The 19,215-nt window shown below is 37.6% G+C and overlaps 1 protein-coding gene across 1 annotated transcript; it reads right to left on the bottom strand.

Annotated features, from left to right (window-relative positions):
* Nucleotides 1-274: 274 nt before the first annotated feature.
* LOC119734502 (short transient receptor potential channel 5-like) lies at nt 275-13,479 on the bottom strand. The gene is made up of 13 exons (XM_038208034.1): nt 13,277-13,479; nt 12,313-12,437; nt 10,940-11,140; nt 9,731-10,030; nt 8,728-8,986; nt 8,252-8,389; nt 6,700-6,836; nt 5,452-5,718; nt 4,372-4,667; nt 2,991-3,189; nt 1,930-2,109; nt 1,641-1,685; nt 275-1,196 (listed from the first exon to the last, which is right to left on the bottom strand). Exons 1-13 carry the CDS (start codon nt 13,455-13,457, stop codon nt 690-692), a joined length of 2,835 nt encoding a protein of 944 aa, XP_038063962.1. The 5' UTR covers nt 13,458-13,479; the 3' UTR covers nt 275-689.
* Nucleotides 13,480-19,215: the final 5,736 nt, after the last annotated feature.

Raw genomic sequence — 19,215 nt, forward strand, 5'->3', positions numbered from 1 at the left:
AAAAAAAAAAGGTGGAATTTCTGTGTCAAATACTGCCCCCAATTTACCGAATTTAGTTAGTCCACATTTTGTTTGCAATCGGTTATACATCCGTAAACGGGTGCAAGCCAGCTAGTCTGGTTCCCTGACCTGACAATTCCATGACGTCTATAAATTTCCTTGTTTAGTCTGAAGTAGGGTCAGGGAACAAGACTAAAAAAAATCAGCGATTTTGTCTTGGTTTTTCCAGCATCTAATAACACAAAAGTCTACACATGTCAGTGTAACAACATTTGCTATAAAATACTTACCCCCAAATCCATCCATTTCTGAAAATTACAGCAAAAGCAAATGTTGCATATTACCCGTCAATTTGCGCTTCAATCTTTTCGTCTTGGCAGATGCTTAAAATCGGGCCAAAGTAATAATCGAGGGCGGATCCACAACCAAACCCCCCTTTTTAGCTCTCTTTTTATTAATGTTTCACGAATCCATAATGAAGATCACTGGTGTTTTTTTTTAAATCGATGCTATACTCGTCTTCTAGTTTAGTACTAAAACAAAATTTAAAATTAACAAAAACTTGACACTCGTTGGCCTCTTGAAGCTGTTCTAGAAGAAAGTTGGTTTCTTTCTACCTTCTCGTTCCTTGTGTATATAGAAAGTCCCATGTTACCTGATATCCCATTGGCAGGTTTGTTGTAAGATGCTTAGACTTCAGTGTTCCTATGCGCACCTAAGGTATCATCGTCATCAATAAACATTAATCGATCGGCAGCCAGGCCATTGGGTGGTTGTTCCTCCTCAGTCTTATTGGCTGTTTTACTATTGACCAATGGCTCCAGTTCAATATCCTCCTCCTGATCCATCCATTCTGGGGTTGTATTATCCCTGGTTGATTTCATGTCCACCATTGCAACCGAGCATCCTGACGACATGGAGATCATACTGTCCCTTCGCTCCGGTTCCTTCATCGCGTCTTGGAGAGCTTTGAACATTCCCGTGCCCAAGCCACCGTCTTCATCCAAATCCTTGTCGTTCACCTTGGCATCGACCTCCCGGATCTTCTTGTCCATCTCAGACAGAGCTTCGAACATGTCGTACTTGAAGCCGGAGATATCTTGCTTGAGCTCGTTCAACAGGTTGGCCTGGTCGTCTTCTTCCTCCTGGTGGCGCTTCTCGAAGTGGTAGCGACGAACCACCTGTTCCGATACCTCCTACAGTGTCAAAGGTCACATCAATAAGGTCATTAAACAATCAAAATTGATTGAGCAATCAAAATGGATAAGCCTTGAAAGTCTTGGGAGGTAGAATATTAAGTACTGTGACAGACAGCAATGGGAGCAGTGATTCCTATACACAACGTTTCAGTCAATATGCTTGGATGTTCTTCATCAGAAACTTCTTCCAGTTCTGAAGATTGTCAGTAAAATAATGCTTTCAACACTGCTTCATAAAGAAAATCAACACTACCAAAATTTCCATTTTCATTTACACCTGAGCATTATACAGTAAAATATTGAAAGACGAAATTGTTACTTTTTACTTAAACTCCAAGACGTTTTATAAGATCTTTTCACAAACTTCCAACTATTTAATTTTTTTCCAACTGAAATTCTCCTTTTGAAATTACAACTATGGCATCATCCCTTTAGACTTACCCTGAATTTCATCTGTCTCTCATCCACGATACTACGCAGTCGCTCCTAAAGACAAACAAAAATAAACAAATAAACAAACAAATAAATAAAATCAGTAACAGTACAAAAAGCAAGTACTCACATCTTTAATCGTATAAGTTTTGTCATACTAATGGCATATTTCAGAGCACTATATACTCAAATGTTGGCTTAATCTGTTGGCTGAAATTATCTCCTCTGTATGTTGCTGAAACGGATTGCATGACTGCTGGCTTGACTCTACAATGTCCAATTAGAATTGACATCATACCTTGTATTTCTTGGCTAGATTCTCTCGACAGCACACATCGCAGAAGAGCCATCGCACAAAGTAGTAGACGGATTTAGGGGTCGGGATGATGTTAAGAGGAGGCGGGACGGTGCCGAGCTCATCAAAGTAACTCATCCACAACTTGGAGCGGGAAAACTTCCATTCGATATCCGCATCCATCTAGAAGCAAGGTCAGACAAGATGACTTCAGAATCAAAGCTTTAAACAGTACAGGAATCTACTACTTTTACTGACTCATATTTTCTTATCCTGTCATTTAGAGTACTATACATGCATTTTCTCCATTATTGTAAGATTAATTTAACAACTGCTTTAAATTTTAAATTTTATTTGTAATTTTAACTGAAGATTTGTTGGGTTTTAGTACTTATTCTTTTATATGTCTAATCTAATTTGATTGTTGATGTTTTTATTGTTAATGATATATATATTTTGTTTTGTTTTAATTCAAATTATCTTACTGTTTTAATCAATATTTATGTAAAAGAACCAGGGCCCTTATGGAAAGCAGTTTTTAACTGATAAGGCAACCCTGTATAAATATGACAGCAAATAAACAAAAATCTACAAAATAATCCAAATAGTCAACTGCTACTAAATTCAGTTCAAATGCATTTCACAAAATACTTGTTTTTAATTTGAACAGATCTGACTTTTTGTTTAAAATAAGAACTGACACTTTGGTTATTCGGATTGCAAAGGCTTATTGAAGAAAGTGCAAAAGTGTGAGATCAAACACTGTTAAGCATGAAACCATTGTCATTTCGACGAATAATATAACAAAGATGCAAAGAAGGTTTTCATCAAAAGAAAAGTGAAGACAAACAAACAAAATGGACGAACAGAACAAAAAAGGAGAAAACATGCCAAAGCAAATTAAAAAAAACACCTTGAATTGGATTTTTTTTTAATTTCATACATCCTTTCGCAACTAGAAGATTGAAATGTGGCAAGTTCACACGAAAAAAATAATATGAAAAGGAGTATGTGTGAATCAAGATATGATTAAATTATGATTAATTTTAATATATTATGATTACCTCAACTCTTGTGTACGTATTACTCATCATAGCAATAAGTACATTGAGCAGTACCACGATAGCAATGATGTGGTAGACAGCATACAGTAACTGCCCTACAGTCTCGGTGAAGTGATGGTTGACTCCTGGAAGACCAACGATGGAGTAGTCAGGCAGGCCAAACAAGGCCCAGAACAGGGTCCCCATCGTCTCCATTAACCTGAAGAGAGAGATGGGTGAAACGGGAGATAATAAAACTGTGAACATCAGACAGACATACAAGCGTGTGTTAATGATAATCTAGCAAACAAAATCCCATCTTATGAATAGTTAATGCGGTACCCGCTGCTATGTACAACAGATTCGAACCAGCCAGCCGATCCCGTTAGCGCGGTGGTCGAGTGGTAAGGCATCTGCACTAGAAAGCAGGGTTCGAGTCCCACCCAAGTGATTTTTTTCCAACTTTCACTCGGGAGGTAACACACTGAGTATACAGTGTTTATACGTCGGTGAAGGGCCAAAACCTTATTTGAAAAATGTAGCAGTCAATCCATAAATATTAAAAATACTACCACTCTCTTTTTGCAAAACTTATGGTCTGAAGGCATAGTAAATACTCTACACAAATGGTCTTTATCCCATCTCATTTGGACACCCCAGTCCAGAGATACAGCTAATTAAATAAAAGGACTCGAATTCCAAATTGGGCCACTTTTCAGATTATCACATACCGATAAGAAGGTGTGCATGTGAATGCCTTTCATTAGATACCAGATAATCTGAAAAGTGGCCCAACTAAATTTTGCGAGTCTTCACAAGCTTTGCCGTAACTTTTCAACGAAAGGTCCAAGTCACACAGAACAAAAATCCTGTCAAGGGCAAAGAAACACTCTATCATCTCGGGGTATTTTTCTTTGAAAAAATCCAAATAACGATTTCGTTTCCTCAGAAAAAAAAGTTGTTTGACTGCTACAATTTTCTGAGACACGCTGTATAGACGATTCCAGACACGTGATCACTGCACACGCATGAGGCCCCCTCCAATGGCGAAAGTACTGCGCAAGCTATTATGTGCAAAGCAACTGCCCCATGACGGGTTATCAGAACAATAGCTAGCGCAATGCTTTCGCCATTGAAGGGGGCCATCGTGATAGAATTGACAGCATTGACAACATTGGTCTATTGGTATAATACTTGGGGTGACCACTTGGGGTGACCGAGGTTCGAACCCAGGTTTTTCAGTTTCTTCTAAGATAATAGCGCAGTTAGGTGTACAGTTAAAAATAGGTCTAAAAACGTGTCGGACACAAAACAGACACAAAAAAATACACATACAACAGCACCATAAGATATTGTATAACATAAATAAACTAATTTCAAAGAAACTTTTCCTGATACTCACGTTCCGAACGGTTGGTTGAGATGCTTGGAGTAGTACCAATACAGCTGGTTCATACCCATGGAGAACGCGAACCAGACGAAGCAGAAGATGATGAGAAACTTGGCAATATCCATCATCATGCCACCCAAGGAGATCTGCATCGGTCCCACGTGTCGGTTGACGACGGTCAGGCAGATCATACGCATGAAGCTCATCACCTTGGCTAGGGCAAAGAGAGCCTCAGCTACCAGGATCGGGTCGTAGGGTTTCCATGAGAATCGGGCGTACTCATCGGTGTTATTGCCTGGTGGTGGGGTCTGTGGAAGCAATAGAAAAATAATCAAATCTCAAATTAATTTTCAATTTTCCCTTTGCGAATGAAGACACTGAAATATAATGTGCACTTTTAAAAACAACTTAGTCAAAATATGGACTGGTTTTCTTAGTTATTGAAAATTGACTAGGAATTTAGTTAAACGTGCACAGTTTCATACTATGACTAGAAAAAGTAGTTGGGTTCGACTCCAATTTTCAGTTGTTTGCATAACCATTTTTTCCAAAGTCAATAATACTGACTGGAAAAATCTAGTCAGATTGACCTATTTTCATTTGCACCAAGCTGACCCTGAAATGGCTAGTCAAATTTAACTGGTTTCTAGTCAAATTTGACCAATGCTTTTTTAGAGTGTGAGTCAGACTTTGCTTCTATTTCTTTCCTGAGAAAATATGACTCAATACCTGATTAATTAAATGGGATACAAAACTTATTACGTGAGTTATCAGAGAAAAAAATTAATAACTTTTAAGTCTACAGTTGATTTGGGCTGTTTCGTCAGCAGCTGTTTTATAACCAGCAGCTGGCCCTCTCCACCCAGGAGTATTGATTGGTATACCAGCTTTAGCCGGGGAGTAACCTGCGATGGACCAGCATTCAATCCAGTGAGAGTATATTCTCAGTCGTTTCATGCTACTGAAACCGCGGAGATAAACGCCGGCCTGATGGACCACATTGGCTCGTGATAGACTTGGCTTTACTACCACTTTGGGCTGTTTTTCATATACCCACCATGGCCCCTTCTTCCTCACAATTCGTCCACTCACCGGTATAACATTTCGCTTCTTGCCGCTGAGAGCCTCGGACAGCTTGGTCAGAATGTCCGAGCTCATGGCAGTCTGGTCAGCGATCAAGCCATCAATCTTGACTTCGATTCCATCTAATGTCGTCTCCAGATCCTTCAAACCTTCCCGGATGTTAGCGTCGTTGGATTCGATGGCGATGGATGGATCTGGACTGGCGACCGGTGGATCGGTGGCGTTGATGTCCTGGGACCGAGCCACAACTTGATGAGCAGCTGTACCCATTTGAGACTAGAAACAAAAAGAAACCCAATATGGATTGAAATCAAAACACATTTCATATTGAAAAAATCGACAGGTAAACCCAACAGTAACATTTTGAATTCGAGAAAAAAAATATTAAGAGCGTTGATTCGAACCTGTAACCTCCTGATTACAGGGTGAGTCAAAACGAAAGTGACCCGAGTTGATGATTTGTTTTGTCAAAAAACAATTAAATTTAAAACACAAGCGATGTATATCTAAAAAGAGCATCCTATTTCACTCATCTCAAACACGAATGACTGAAATTGATCCATGCTATCCGAAGTTGTACACGTTTTAAAAAAGAACCCATTTTTATAGCTGTCCATGGAATGTCATTAGACGCTATTGAGCTGAGTAAGAATTACAGATTACACGCAAGCATACAAGTGAGATTGTAATCATTTAAATCAAGACTGAAACATTATTTTTACTGTCAAATTTTGTGTTTTGAATACGAGGAACAAGTCATCTATTTTTTTCTGTAATGTAAATGACGATTTTGGTATGTTTTCCTTTGCAAGTTCTCCATTCATCGAGGTGGGAAAACATCCATAGTTTATTGTATCTAATGGGTATTAATCAGTTTGAAGAACGGTAAATGATCAGTGGTGGACAGCTGAATTGTGTGATCTTCCTATTAAAATAGACGCAACTTGGAAACAGAGTATGCAAATTACGTAAAATTTGCACAGTTACTAGTCAATAACATGTACTTTATGACTATGTTATTTTAATGAAATAGAGCGAGTCACATATTTTTTTAAAAATTGTCTCTAATTCGGTCATTTTCTTTTTGACTCACCCTCTATTGTACACTAAATAATGACATATGGTAGTCAGCTGAAGAACGACAATCCAGAGTTACTAAAATTTGGTAATATTTGAGTAATTTGTATAATTTTTCTAAGATCAAAAAATTAGAGCGGCCTAACTGAGATGTGTAACTTGCTCAAAATGGATCAATACCTTGACGTAGACCATAAAGAGCAGCGCAATGACGGTCCAGTATAAAACCAACGTCACGAAATCAAAATAGTTCCAGAGGTTGTTGAAGAACCGAGAACCGTTGTACCAAAGTTCCTTGCATTTAGACCACGTCATTCCTGAAGAACAGAACCAAACAAAAAATACCTCAGATGTGATTCGTCAAAACAAATTATAAAAGTATAAAAAAAGAGATGTTTAAATGTATGAAATGCAGTTTTGTGGGGGGCATTTTTGTGTGAAACTGTGTCACAATTTTATCCATGAAATTATTGGCCTAACTTACTTTTCCTGGAAATATTTGTCATTTTTACTTTGTGTATACATTCTTTGTAAACAATCTTTGATGAGCAGTTATGTGATGAAACGACAAGTGTCATTTCTAGCTCACTGTCTGGAGACAATTCTGATGCATCCATCAACATTTCCCTATTAAGATGATTAGCGTCTGTAAGGAGTAAGTCTTTTAGGGGGGAATGCAAATGATGACACAACACTTATAATCTAAGCAGTTTATATTGTCTGTAAATATTTATATTCAAGGAAATGAGTAAAACTTGAACAGGGCTTAAGATAACAAGGAAATGACAGGATTTAGGGGTAAATGTAAACAATTTACATAAGTTATCAAACAGGCAAATATGGACAGAGCAGATATCAAATAATTGGAGAACAAAATACAAGGATATTCCTGGTGAAAACGTTATGATTTTTTATATTGAATATTTTAGCACTTTTAATTGGTATTTTTCAAAGAACATATAGGCCTATAAAGAAAAATTGACTAAAAAATGGTGAATGATTTGGAAGATGGGTTTATCAATACATGAATTTATCAAAATGAAGATGAATATTGTTTGGAAAGATTGAAGGCATTTTCCTTCATGGAAACACATTGTCATTATCTGTGTCTACACCACTGATCTCTTTATATCGTACAGAAAGCCGCAGGAAAAACAAGCCATTTGAAGCCATATTGGAGAGACCGGCTGGTGATCTAAACAGGACAAAGTGCCGTCTTTATAGGCAGATGATTCACTTTTGTAACATCGCGGTTCACCTTGTTTACAATTTTCCTAACGTCGTGGTTTACTTTTTGAATACCGCAGGTCACTTTTTGCGACGTTTGGAAATATAACCACGACGGCAATGTGTCCTTTTTAGAGCATCATAATACGTGTCCGTCACGGCCATTTTAGGAAGATTGGGGGCGAACTGGTCAAAATACAAATTCAACTGTGTGACTGGCGTATAGGCATCTGATATCCAGTCTTTATATAGAGATCAGTGGTCTACATTTGACGGAGTCGATGTGGATTTATTTCCTCATCTTGTAAATGTAGAAGACAACAATAAAGAAATCATAAGAACAACAAAACGCTTCTTGATGAGCCCATTTGCCAGACCATTCACCCTGTTTTGATCGAATTTTCTTTATATAAACAGGTTCTTTAAAAAAAAAAATTCCAAAACAAAAGTGTTTAAAAGATTGAATATAAAAAAGAAATGTTTCTTTTTCTTTCCATATTTTTACCTGCCACCCATGCCACAATCAGCAGCATGACTATACTTGGAGGTTGTGTTTTAGTACTTGTAGTTGATACCGAATCACCCGTGACTGCTTCCTCACTGCTAACAGCCAAAGCTGACAGAGGATGGGAAGTGCTTTCAACTACACGGTGAAAACAAAACGGAAAATAATGATTACCAATTCATACAATTTCTCAATTTGCATTTAAAGAAAAATGTTACAAAAAATGATTGAAACAGTACACACACAAAATCGGAATCAAAATTAATACACCTAGAAATTTTTAAAAAGAGGCCATTTCTAAAATGTTGTTTATTTATGGATTTTCACAATTTGCCTTACCCTACTTATGATTGGTGCAAACAAATTTGTAAAAAATGAAGAAAAAAAACATATCCTTTGTGATGATATTTAATGGAACAGCCATGCCAATATGTTCACTTTCAAAAGTTGTTGAAATTATCCGTGAGTTGACCCACCTAAAGTTTGGTAAAACAAAAGAAGTAGGAAGCAGAGCTGAGATGCTGTGTGACAGACGAACTTGACGTAAGGGATGCGGAAAAACTTTCCAAGACGTCCATAAGGAAAGAAGATGTAGGCTAAGGACAGGAGAGGAAAGCCTATACCCATCAGGAGGACGGTCAGTCCGGACTTGAAGGAACTCTGGTCCCTCCAGCCGGGCAGGCCGTGGTACCACTGCTCGATCAGACGCTGCTGACAATGAGGATGAGCTACAAACTGTAACCAAAAAAAATTGTATCAAGAATATACTCAAATTACAAAGGTAAACTGATTGAGTATCACAAGAGTATTAACGGGAAACGAACAGAGGCAACTGAGCAGAGAGAAAACTAAAACTGTTCTTGTTTGTATGTTACGATTTATGGTTGGCTATTTTGAGTTTTGTTTTGTTCATTTTTTAAATTAAATTGATTGTTGATTTATCCTGGAGAGAATTAAAAGATCCTACGCTGTTTGTCTGATGTCCGTCTGTCTGATGCCTGTCTGATGTCTGTGTATCCCGTTTTTTTGTAAAAGGCCTAAAGAGTGAGCGCAAGCACAAAATGTCATGGTCAATGGAGAGGCTTGGTTATTATATGCAGGTCACTGTCGTCTGAAGTCACGGTTGCACTTGAAAAAAAAAAGATTTACTTGTTTTTTTGTGTGGCGAATTTGTTTATATTAGACTTTAGATATTTGAATATTACAACATTATTTCGATGAAAACACTCCAAAAAGGTATCGCTATTACGCAAAATATAACGTTGATGATGAAAAAGTGGCTCAATTGCTTCACCAAGCTTTGCCACGCCCACTTGGGGTCAATATGCAAATTGAGATCAAAGTAAACATAGATAATGACTCCACCCAGCTAGCAGGTGCCGCGCAAGGTGCGGCATCCCGCTAGTTTTAATAATATTTCCAAAAAATAGTGCCAATTTTTTCTTCAGGAAAACCAAAATGTCGACAGATTAAGCCTACCTTTCGTTGTTCAAAGAAGATCGCAGCTTTGACTCGGTTGGGTTGGCAAGTCTGTAGGTCTTCAGACGGATTACTCCACCCGTACGGGTCGTGGTTTAGAATCAGCGCTTGCTCCGTCGAGTCACGGACCTGATCGAGGAGACCCGCGGCAAACTCCTCACACTGGCAGACTAACTCCTGGAACTGGTCGCAGAATTCGTACTTGGTCCGGGCGAGCTTGCGAAGCTTGGCACAGAGTTCAAAGGTCGTGCTGAAGGGGTCACTGGAGGTTTGGGATATGTAGGCTTGGCTGGCTAACGCCTTGTTTTAATATGTACAGGAAAGAAGTAGGACTTGGGTTATCATCAAGTCTAGAATGGGAAACAGTCCACTGAGATATCAAATAAAACATTCTGGTGATCAAAAAAATAAATGATGACTATAATATTTTGAAGGCAATTTCTTATTTCTGTTGTTCCAATTGTTTCCTTAAGTCAATGCTTTGGACTCCAGCACTTCCAACTGCACTTATTTCTTTCTTTGGGTGCTTTTCCTTTCTGAAGAACCAATGTATAAAAAAAGAAAACAAACTTAATAAAATTATTGAAGTTGTTAAAATTATAAGTGAATGAATTACATTTGTGAGACAACTTATTGTAGCCAGTTTATTTTGACGTTCAGATTCCAAGCTTTAAAACTGTATAAAAATAATGGCGGTACGCGTTTCCGCGCCGACGCTAGAGCCTCGCAAAAAGCAAACAAAAGTTGCCGGTATTTTGGGACGCACTGTCGGTAATAAGCCGACTTGAGCGATTTGTAAAGTACAACGACGTAAAACAGTCAATTAACTTTTAATTGACTTGCGATAACTTTTTTTTTTACAACTCAGGAGTCGGGTTGGCGCAGTGGTTACTTTCCTCGCCTTCCACCGCTATGGCCCGGGTTCGATTCCTGCCCGGATCACATGTGGATTGGGCTTTCAGTCCTGTATGCCTGATTCCCTTGATTTTTCCCCAGAATATATTTTTTTCTTGGGTTTTCCTCCCACCTCTAAAACTGTAATTTCTTCTCATTGTCTCCTCTCTACAGGTTTCTTCAGGCTTTCGAGCTACAGTGCCTAGAGTGCTTTACAGGAATCCTTGGTTTCATTACGAGAAAGAAAATAAAACAACTCTATAACCATGCACAGTTCCCATAATGACATGGGCAGTTTCACAACTCGCAACCTACCTTGTAAAGATTCAACATTCCTACGGAGTTCTCCAGTGTGTGCATCTCGGCCTCATCGCTATACTCCCTAGGATCCTTAATCCTTGCTCCGTACTCCAGCAGGATGCGGATGATGTCATAGTGGTTGTGCTGAGCTGCTAAGACCAGAGGTGTGACGTCAGGGTGAAAATCACCATTCAACGCCTTGCAATTTAGGCATTCCTATGGCAACAGCAGAAAAATATTTGTATAATTGTTTGTTAATAAGGGGGTGCAAAAAAAGGAAGCCCACTTTTGACAGGAATTTGAACCTACTTACTTAACCTATTTGAACTGGTTTTTTTTTCATAATGTAGTGAAGTATAGCTCTTCAACCATACGTGGTGAAAAAAATATTTCAAGAAAATTGCAAGAATAGTGTTATTATGCTAATTTGAATACAAGTCACCAAAATCACTGTTGTCCACGTGTAAGTCTATAATGTAGTGTTTTTTTGTCCTTTTTTGTCTTCAAATCAAGCTCCGGAGCTCAGTCAAGCGGATGGAATAAAGCCATCCGTGGACAAACAGGTTTGGCACGTGAAAATTTAAAACTACCATATCTCAGAGACAAAATATGCACTTGCAATATTTTTGTCGTCACTTAGGTTTAAAGATCAATATTTTAATACCATTAAATTAAAGTTTTTAAATATTCACAACAAGTAGGTGAAAATTGCTGTGAAAAGTGGGTTTCCTTCTTTTTGCACCACCATGTGTGTCTCTTTTCCCTTAATTCGAATTAGCATGTGTGGTTTTAGAAAGAAACCAAGCTTTTAGGACAATTTTTTAGAAAGTTTGAGAAGTTTCTAGATTGTTTTTAGACAGCTGCGGATATTTCGAGACATTTGTATGACTTTTTCACAAACTATTAGATCTTGTTCATCTAAAGGGAATTTTTTAGGGGCACAGCTATTAAATTTGTAATGAAAATTAATTAAAATGCTGCAACCTGCTACTGCTTACTGACTGGATTGACCTGAAATGTACAAATAAAAAAAAAATACAGGGCCTAAACATTTTTTGATTGATATATTTTAAATTTGTAATGAATGAAACAACTATCAACCTTATTTTAACTTTAGGGGCAATTCATGTTTTTTGGTGAGTTAATTCAACTTTCAATTAATTACTTTGTTTTCCACATAACGTTTTGCATCAGTATTATATAAACATTATTTAAGATAAATGTGGATGGGGCTCCCCCAAAAGAAAAGCTTGTCAAGTAGGGGCCCCCACTTACATTAATACAAGTTTCAACATGTACATGTGCATGCAAATGACACTTTACACGTTAATAAACATAGCTATTCGATGTCATATTTTATGACGAAATAACATTTTTTGTCTATTTACCGGTATGTTCTTCTTCTTTATGTGTTCACAAATCAGCCGAACACCTTGCACAAACTGCTCATCAACTGCACGTAACAAAGAGTCCCCCAACTGCACGTTGTGATCCAAAAGCAGCTGAACAATATCTGCCAAAAGACGAAGTGTGGTATTCGATACATTTATCACAACCGGAGTAGCTCGCTCAAGGTCATTGCCAAAGAAAGCAATACAGGGTCAATAATAGAACTATCCAGGGATAAATTAGCCTACTGTGTGGAATTATGCTTGTCTGCCAGCTAGATAATAACTGTTTGATCACATGCTCCCCTTTTTTTTTTTAATCAACCAGACAAGACTTTTCTAAAAAGAGAGTTTCCCGTTTATTCTGACAATTCTTACTCATCAAATTAATTGCCAAAAGTTTGTTGTTTTCTTCTTTCTTTTCTGCAATGTCTGAACTAACTTGCCTTTATCCTTATTAGAGATAGGCGACTTTCAAACCTAGACATTTTCTATCGAATCACATAGCTGTTGCTTTAGACTTTATCCATGAGTCGGCCATTATTAAATTGAAAGCGAGGTCAACTCTTCTTTTGGGAACTTGCGAATATAAATGAAAGCAATGAAACAAAAGCTCACTGCAAATTAATACCAGTCTACTCTGATGAGTAATTTAAAATTTGTGAGCAAACGTACCCTACTGTTTTAAGCCACATCAACAATTAAAAAAATAAAACTTGAAAGCGAGGCTTGGAACGCGCTCCAATCGTAAAATAGTCTGGCACAATCTCATTCAACAGTTTACAATTTATAGAACAGATTCTCGGAACACGATCGAAAATGGCTTCCTCCTGAAAAAGGTTAACCTTCCATCAAGGCTATAATGTCTTTAGAGTTATTGCATTTTTTTCCCTTTTGGAAGTCAATTTCATATTAATTTGAAATAACTCAATACTCTGTATCATCATAATAATAATAATCTTACCCGAGTTTCCATTCTCGATAGCAATCAGTAGCGCTGGTCGATCATCCTGATCCGTACAGTTGATATTCAGATCAGGTGCGTTTTCCAAAGCAAAGATGATAGCCTTCCGATCGCCCCTCTCTACGGCCTGAATGAACAGTCTCTCCACCGATGCCGGATCGGAGAAGTTTGGCCGCTGCATCGTGGGGCTCTCCGGTGCGTCCTTTTTCTACAAGAAAAGAGAAAAAACACCACAAGTAAATGTACGGTCAAGTGGGTGTAAGCTGTCAAAGGGGAGGGGTATAGCAGGCCGCGCCTGTGCTACATTTTTCTGCGCGATTTTCCTTGTTTTTATGGCCTGGGGTCTGAACCACCTACCCCTGGTAGATCCGCCACTGATGCTCTGGGTAAAAAAAAAATGAATTGTGTATGCATCTACCTCAATTGAGTGATGACCGTGACTAGCTGATTTTTAAACCTAAATAAAACCTTTAAAAAATGGAAAATTTATGAAATCTTCAAAATTACAAGCACCATAACCTAACATGTAGTAACAAATTAAAGGGGACAACAAGACCTTTCATTTTGAATGATGTACCAGTGAGATAAAAGTGTTTTTTAGGTCAAATTAACTGGTATTTTGCCACAAATTATGGATTTTAGGTAGTCATTTTCACACCTTGTTTTTACATGCAAAATGCGAGTGTTATTGTTTTGTTTTTGTTTTCAACCAAAGAGTTTTTGGTTTGATTATTATTTTCTTAAATGTTCTAACTTGTTCTATGATGGACAGACTGTAACGTGAGTAACCGTAACGAGAGTTACCTAAATATATCCCTGTAAAGATTTAATGATTGATTATTTTTTTTAATAATTATAATAGTAGAATATGACTTACACCCTAATGATATAAGGACACTAAAACAATTATCCATCAGTGCACAGTATGAGAAAAATGCAAAATATTTACATTTTTTTCATGTTGTGGGCCCGTTTACGCTGTAGTTCAGTCACTTAAAGGTACAATCCATCATTTGTAATGTGTGCATTATCTTCGTTTGAAGCAACAACTTGTGCTGAAAATCGAAAGAAGGGTGCTTAACAACTAACCTGATGAAATTTTAACTCAGTGAATGCTGTATATTCCGAGAAAACAACATTCTATAGGATCTTCAAATCAAAAGTTGATGAGTCATGTTTTGAATTGGGCCTGAATTCAGCGTCCGAGACACGTTCTCACTGAGCCGATTGCAGCTACGCGATGTCGCGCACTGAACCGACGAATTACAGCAACCGCGCGTGCGTGTGCGTCGTGTCAACGGTTACGCGTGCTTCGCCGAATTAAAAAACCCGAACTACTAACGGAAATTTCCAACGTTGGAAAGGCCTTCTTTCATTGTTTTCTTCAAAATGACAGCTTGCCAGAAAGAATAATTTCACAGGGAGTTTAGTCCCATTATTATCTTTAAACCAAGTATGCTTTTCAACAATAATTACGTCAGTTACTTTTTGGATAGTATACAAATGATGGACTGTTGCTTTAACTTTTAGGGATCTTCTGTGAGAAAAATACTTTGACTTTACACAGCACAGGGTTGACGGAAGACCCGCTTCAAATGTAACGTGAGTTACCGTGGAATTGCCCATAAAATACTGAGATATTCAGGCCCATATTGCAGGGCGGTGAGGAGAGTCGAATGACCCACCCCAAATCAACGTGGATCCGTTTTTAGCTGATGTCCATTTTAAATCTTAATAAACGTCAGAATGAAAAAGGAACATGATTAGAAATAGTGTATTCTAACGAAAATTTAAAAACTTGTGTTTGAATAGTTAATTTGAAAATTACAATTTCCAACTTTCCTTCCAAGCATGCGAAAAGTCCAGCATAAAAAAATAGCTCACTTTTTGGTAAAAAAAATAATAAGTCTTCCATTTAGTTTACCGGCAATAATTATGACTGATTACATTCCAAATGTTCAATATCTTTCTATACGTTCCAATACGAGTGAGTGAAGAATATTGAAATCGCTTCGGGAAGAATACTAGATATGGTTGGCGATGTCACTGTAAATCGTTTCCGAAATACGAACACAAATACAACGCCAGGTGCATGTATGAAAATCAACGGGAATTCAATTATTAAAGTCCAATTAGGCATAAGAATTTCTACCGGATTTTAGTGGGACCCCATGCCCTTTACCGACTTGGATACCTGTGTCCTCGCGAAGCACAGTCACTAACCCTTAACAATTAGGCTAATTCTCCATTTTTCCCATATTAACACCGCCTCGTATTCGCTTTAGCCTATACTCTTACTCGTGTATTTTTCAAATTCCAAGAAAAGATAATAAAAAAGAGGACGCCCAACCATAATTTAGTCACAGTATTTAAAATCATCAGGCGGCTGACGGGTTATTAGCGTTCGAGAAAGGACCCCTTGGCGTGGCTTATACTACCCTTACTAGGAGAAAGTCGACAACTGAAAGAAAAGTGATATTTTTAAATCATCTTTTGGCAGCATACACGGTATACCACCTGTATCACACTGACAGGCCTTTAACTTCAATATGGCGCAATTTATGGGTTTTTTCTATATCAGCCAAGATGAATATTTTGCACCAAAAATTGAAAAAAGGATACTTTTTGTGAGTTGTCATCGTCCAAATTTAAAGATACTTTGCCGTACCGTATCAAAAAACCAAAGGACTTCACTTGTATTCATGTTTCCTTCTGCAAATTGTGATTTGTGAAGTTTTGGAGTGCGAGATTTCCGACATCAGTTCATGATGTTCATTAATAGGACCGTCTTCAGTCCTGAAGACGGTCAGAGCATACTGACTGGAACGTCGGGTTTATACCTCTGGTTCTTTTCAGAACCATTCTCTTAGTTGGAAAATTATTCGTACATGGTGTTTACGCAAACCTTTCATTATTTAGTATCTCCACCATGCAAAGCCTCAAATCTTACTTATCAGTTCATGACTTTTTGAAAAGACCCGTTTCTTCTGCCTATATCTCAAGCCCGACTGAGGCCCCAGGCTGGGCACACTCTCATAGACCCACCAATTTGCACTGACATTAACAATACCATCTAATCGAGAAACTTCTACCCACATTAATATGCAATACTGCTGGTCGAGTTCGAATACTGAGTCACTGCAGTACAGGCTCTATAAAAAAAAATCGTGACAAATTTCCGTTCCACAAATATTATTGTAAATTGGAAGCACACGTATTGTTTCCTGAAGGCCGCACGTACGTATTCTTGATAATACAATCTTGCTTGTTGTACACAGTTTAGTTTATGGAACATAGTGATGGGCACGAACCAAATAAAAGAAAAAGGGGACGAGACGAACAAGGCAATTTTGTCCGGTTTGACAAAGTGGTATTTTTTCCAGATGTCGATTTCCCACAGATTCGGATTTTGAGATCTGTAAATACCTTTGTTAACACTATTCGGTTGTCACTGTTTGTAAAACTTCAACTTGTTATATTATCCGTTCAATTTCATTATTATTATGTAAGAATGTATGTAAGATTGTTTTGTTTTTATGTGTATTTGGTTGTTGTTTTTAATTGCCCCTTAAAAAAAAGAAACAAATCTGCGCCTAACAATTCCTAATGGCGGGCCATGCTAGTGAATTTACAAGTATAATATCTGCGAAAATCATCCGAACGCACAAAAAAACACGCGGATTTCACATCTGGCAATAATTCAAACAATCATTGTTGGCGTACACAATTGAGTCAAAAAGAGAGAAAATTGGATTAACGATTTTTCTCCCTTTACAAATTTGACACACCAACGAAACATAGACTAAATTAAACGAGAATGTTCTTCCACTCGTTTGGAAAAAAAAAGGAATTACTGAAATTGATCCATGCTGCGAGAAGTTATACATGTGTTACGAAAAGAATCAATTTGTACAGCTGTATATATAGAACTATGCCATTGTAGCTATTCAGCTGAGTAAAAACCAGAGATTACCCACATGCAGGCATTCAGACGCTGATACAAATGAGATGTTTATAATGTTTTGTCAAGACTGAAACATTATTTTTACTGTCCGATTTTTAATTTTAAAATTAATGAGGATTTTTTTCTGAAATAATGATGATTTTTGTCTGTTTTCCTGTACAAGTTTGGAAAACGCCCTTGATCATTGTATTTGAACAGTAAATAATCATTATAATGGACAGCTGATTTTTGTGATGTTTGTATTAACATAGACATAACTTGTGAACACAGAAAGCAAGTTACGTGAAATGTTCACAGTTACTGGTCAATAATGTACTAGGCCTATGTTATTTTTTCAATTGAAGCGAGCCACATATTGTTATCAATATTTTTTGTCTCAATTGTATGGCTACTTTGTTTTGACTCGTCCTGTAGTTGGTGTAACCTACAGCTTTTAACCCTTATATTTCTACAATAGTTGTTCATATGAAATTCATGGGCCAAGCTCAAGCTCTCGATTTCTCAACACTTAGCCAAATTCCAAGTCTTCAGTAAATTTACCCATTCCTCCCCCCATATCCCCTCAGATCCGCCACAGTACACTGTAAAAACACAAAGTTAGATTTGACTAGAAAACTTGCAAACTTGCACCCAGCTGACTACTGGGTGGTGCAAGAAGGAAACCCACTTTTGACAGCAATTGTCACCTACTTGTTGAGCATATTTCAGAAATTCAATTTAATGGTACATGTATTAAAATATTGATCTTTTAACATATGTGATGAAAAAATGATTGCAAATGCATATTCTGTCATCTCTGAGATATGGTAGTTTAACATTTCATGTGCCAAACCCACGGACAGCTTTAGTCCATCCGCTTAATTGACTGAGCTCCGGAGCTTGATTTGAAGACAAAAAAACCCACTACACTAGACTTACACGTAGGCCTACGTGGACATCAGTAATTTTGGTGACTTGTATGCAAATTAACATACCACTATTGTTGCCATTTTTAAAAGATTTTTTTTCACTATGTATGGTTGAAGAGCTATACTTTACTACATTATAAAAAATAAAAAAAGTTATGTAAAAGGTAAAATTCCTGGGTTTCCTTCTTTTTGCACTTCCCTGTACAGCTAAAGATGCATGAACTTGATGAAGATTGCCTGTTTTCTATTCAGAGTGTATGGATGGAATTCAGCAAGTATATTAAACTCATACACGCAATGTCGCAGTCATTGGCCTTATTTTACTCGGTTGATTAAGTCACAAAGACGTTTTTGTTCGCGAACTGCCAGGTTTGCTTATTCAAAGCATACCAGATATCTGACGACAAATCATGCACATCATAGCCAGACTAGCCCATTTTGAGCGTCTAAACAGATTAGTTGATCGCTGGTATTTAGAAATCCCAAGACATTAATGTAATTACCGATCCGTAATTCATTCATGTTGACTAATCGGCACCTGATGTGCCGTGTGAGACGTCATTGAGTTGCATGGGTGCACGTGACATTCTTAACCAATGTGACCAATCACTTCCAAAGTCAACATGAAATATCCCACAGAACGAGGCTGTATATAGTTAAACAATTCCTGAACAAACAAACAAATTGACTTTGTGAGTTTTGGCTCAACTGTAAAAGACTCTGCGACACACGGGTGTTTCAACGTTTCGGGCACTGCGTAAAAAAATCATCTTCAGGTACGACAGCTCGATAAGGAAGCTACATATACAGATGGCACAGCGGGCAAAATGGATCAGCTACAAACGTCAATAATGTGTCAAATAAAAAAAATTCAAAGTTTATTTAAAATGAGTTTTTTTATGTGGAAGCCATTTTTTCTTCAAAATACGCTCAGTAAATCATCACCACACTAAGCTACAAACTATAAAATCTTGCATAAACAAATTGAGAAGTCGCAACAATCTTTATCTCTGTGTGAGAAATCACCAGTTAATTCTGTTGATAGTCAACGTCCAATGCAGGTAGCG

This window comes from Patiria miniata, unplaced genomic scaffold (assembly GCF_015706575.1).
Source record: "Patiria miniata isolate m_02_andy unplaced genomic scaffold, ASM1570657v1 HiC_scaffold_27, whole genome shotgun sequence".
NCBI classification, from domain to species: domain Eukaryota; kingdom Metazoa; phylum Echinodermata; class Asteroidea; order Valvatida; family Asterinidae; genus Patiria; species Patiria miniata.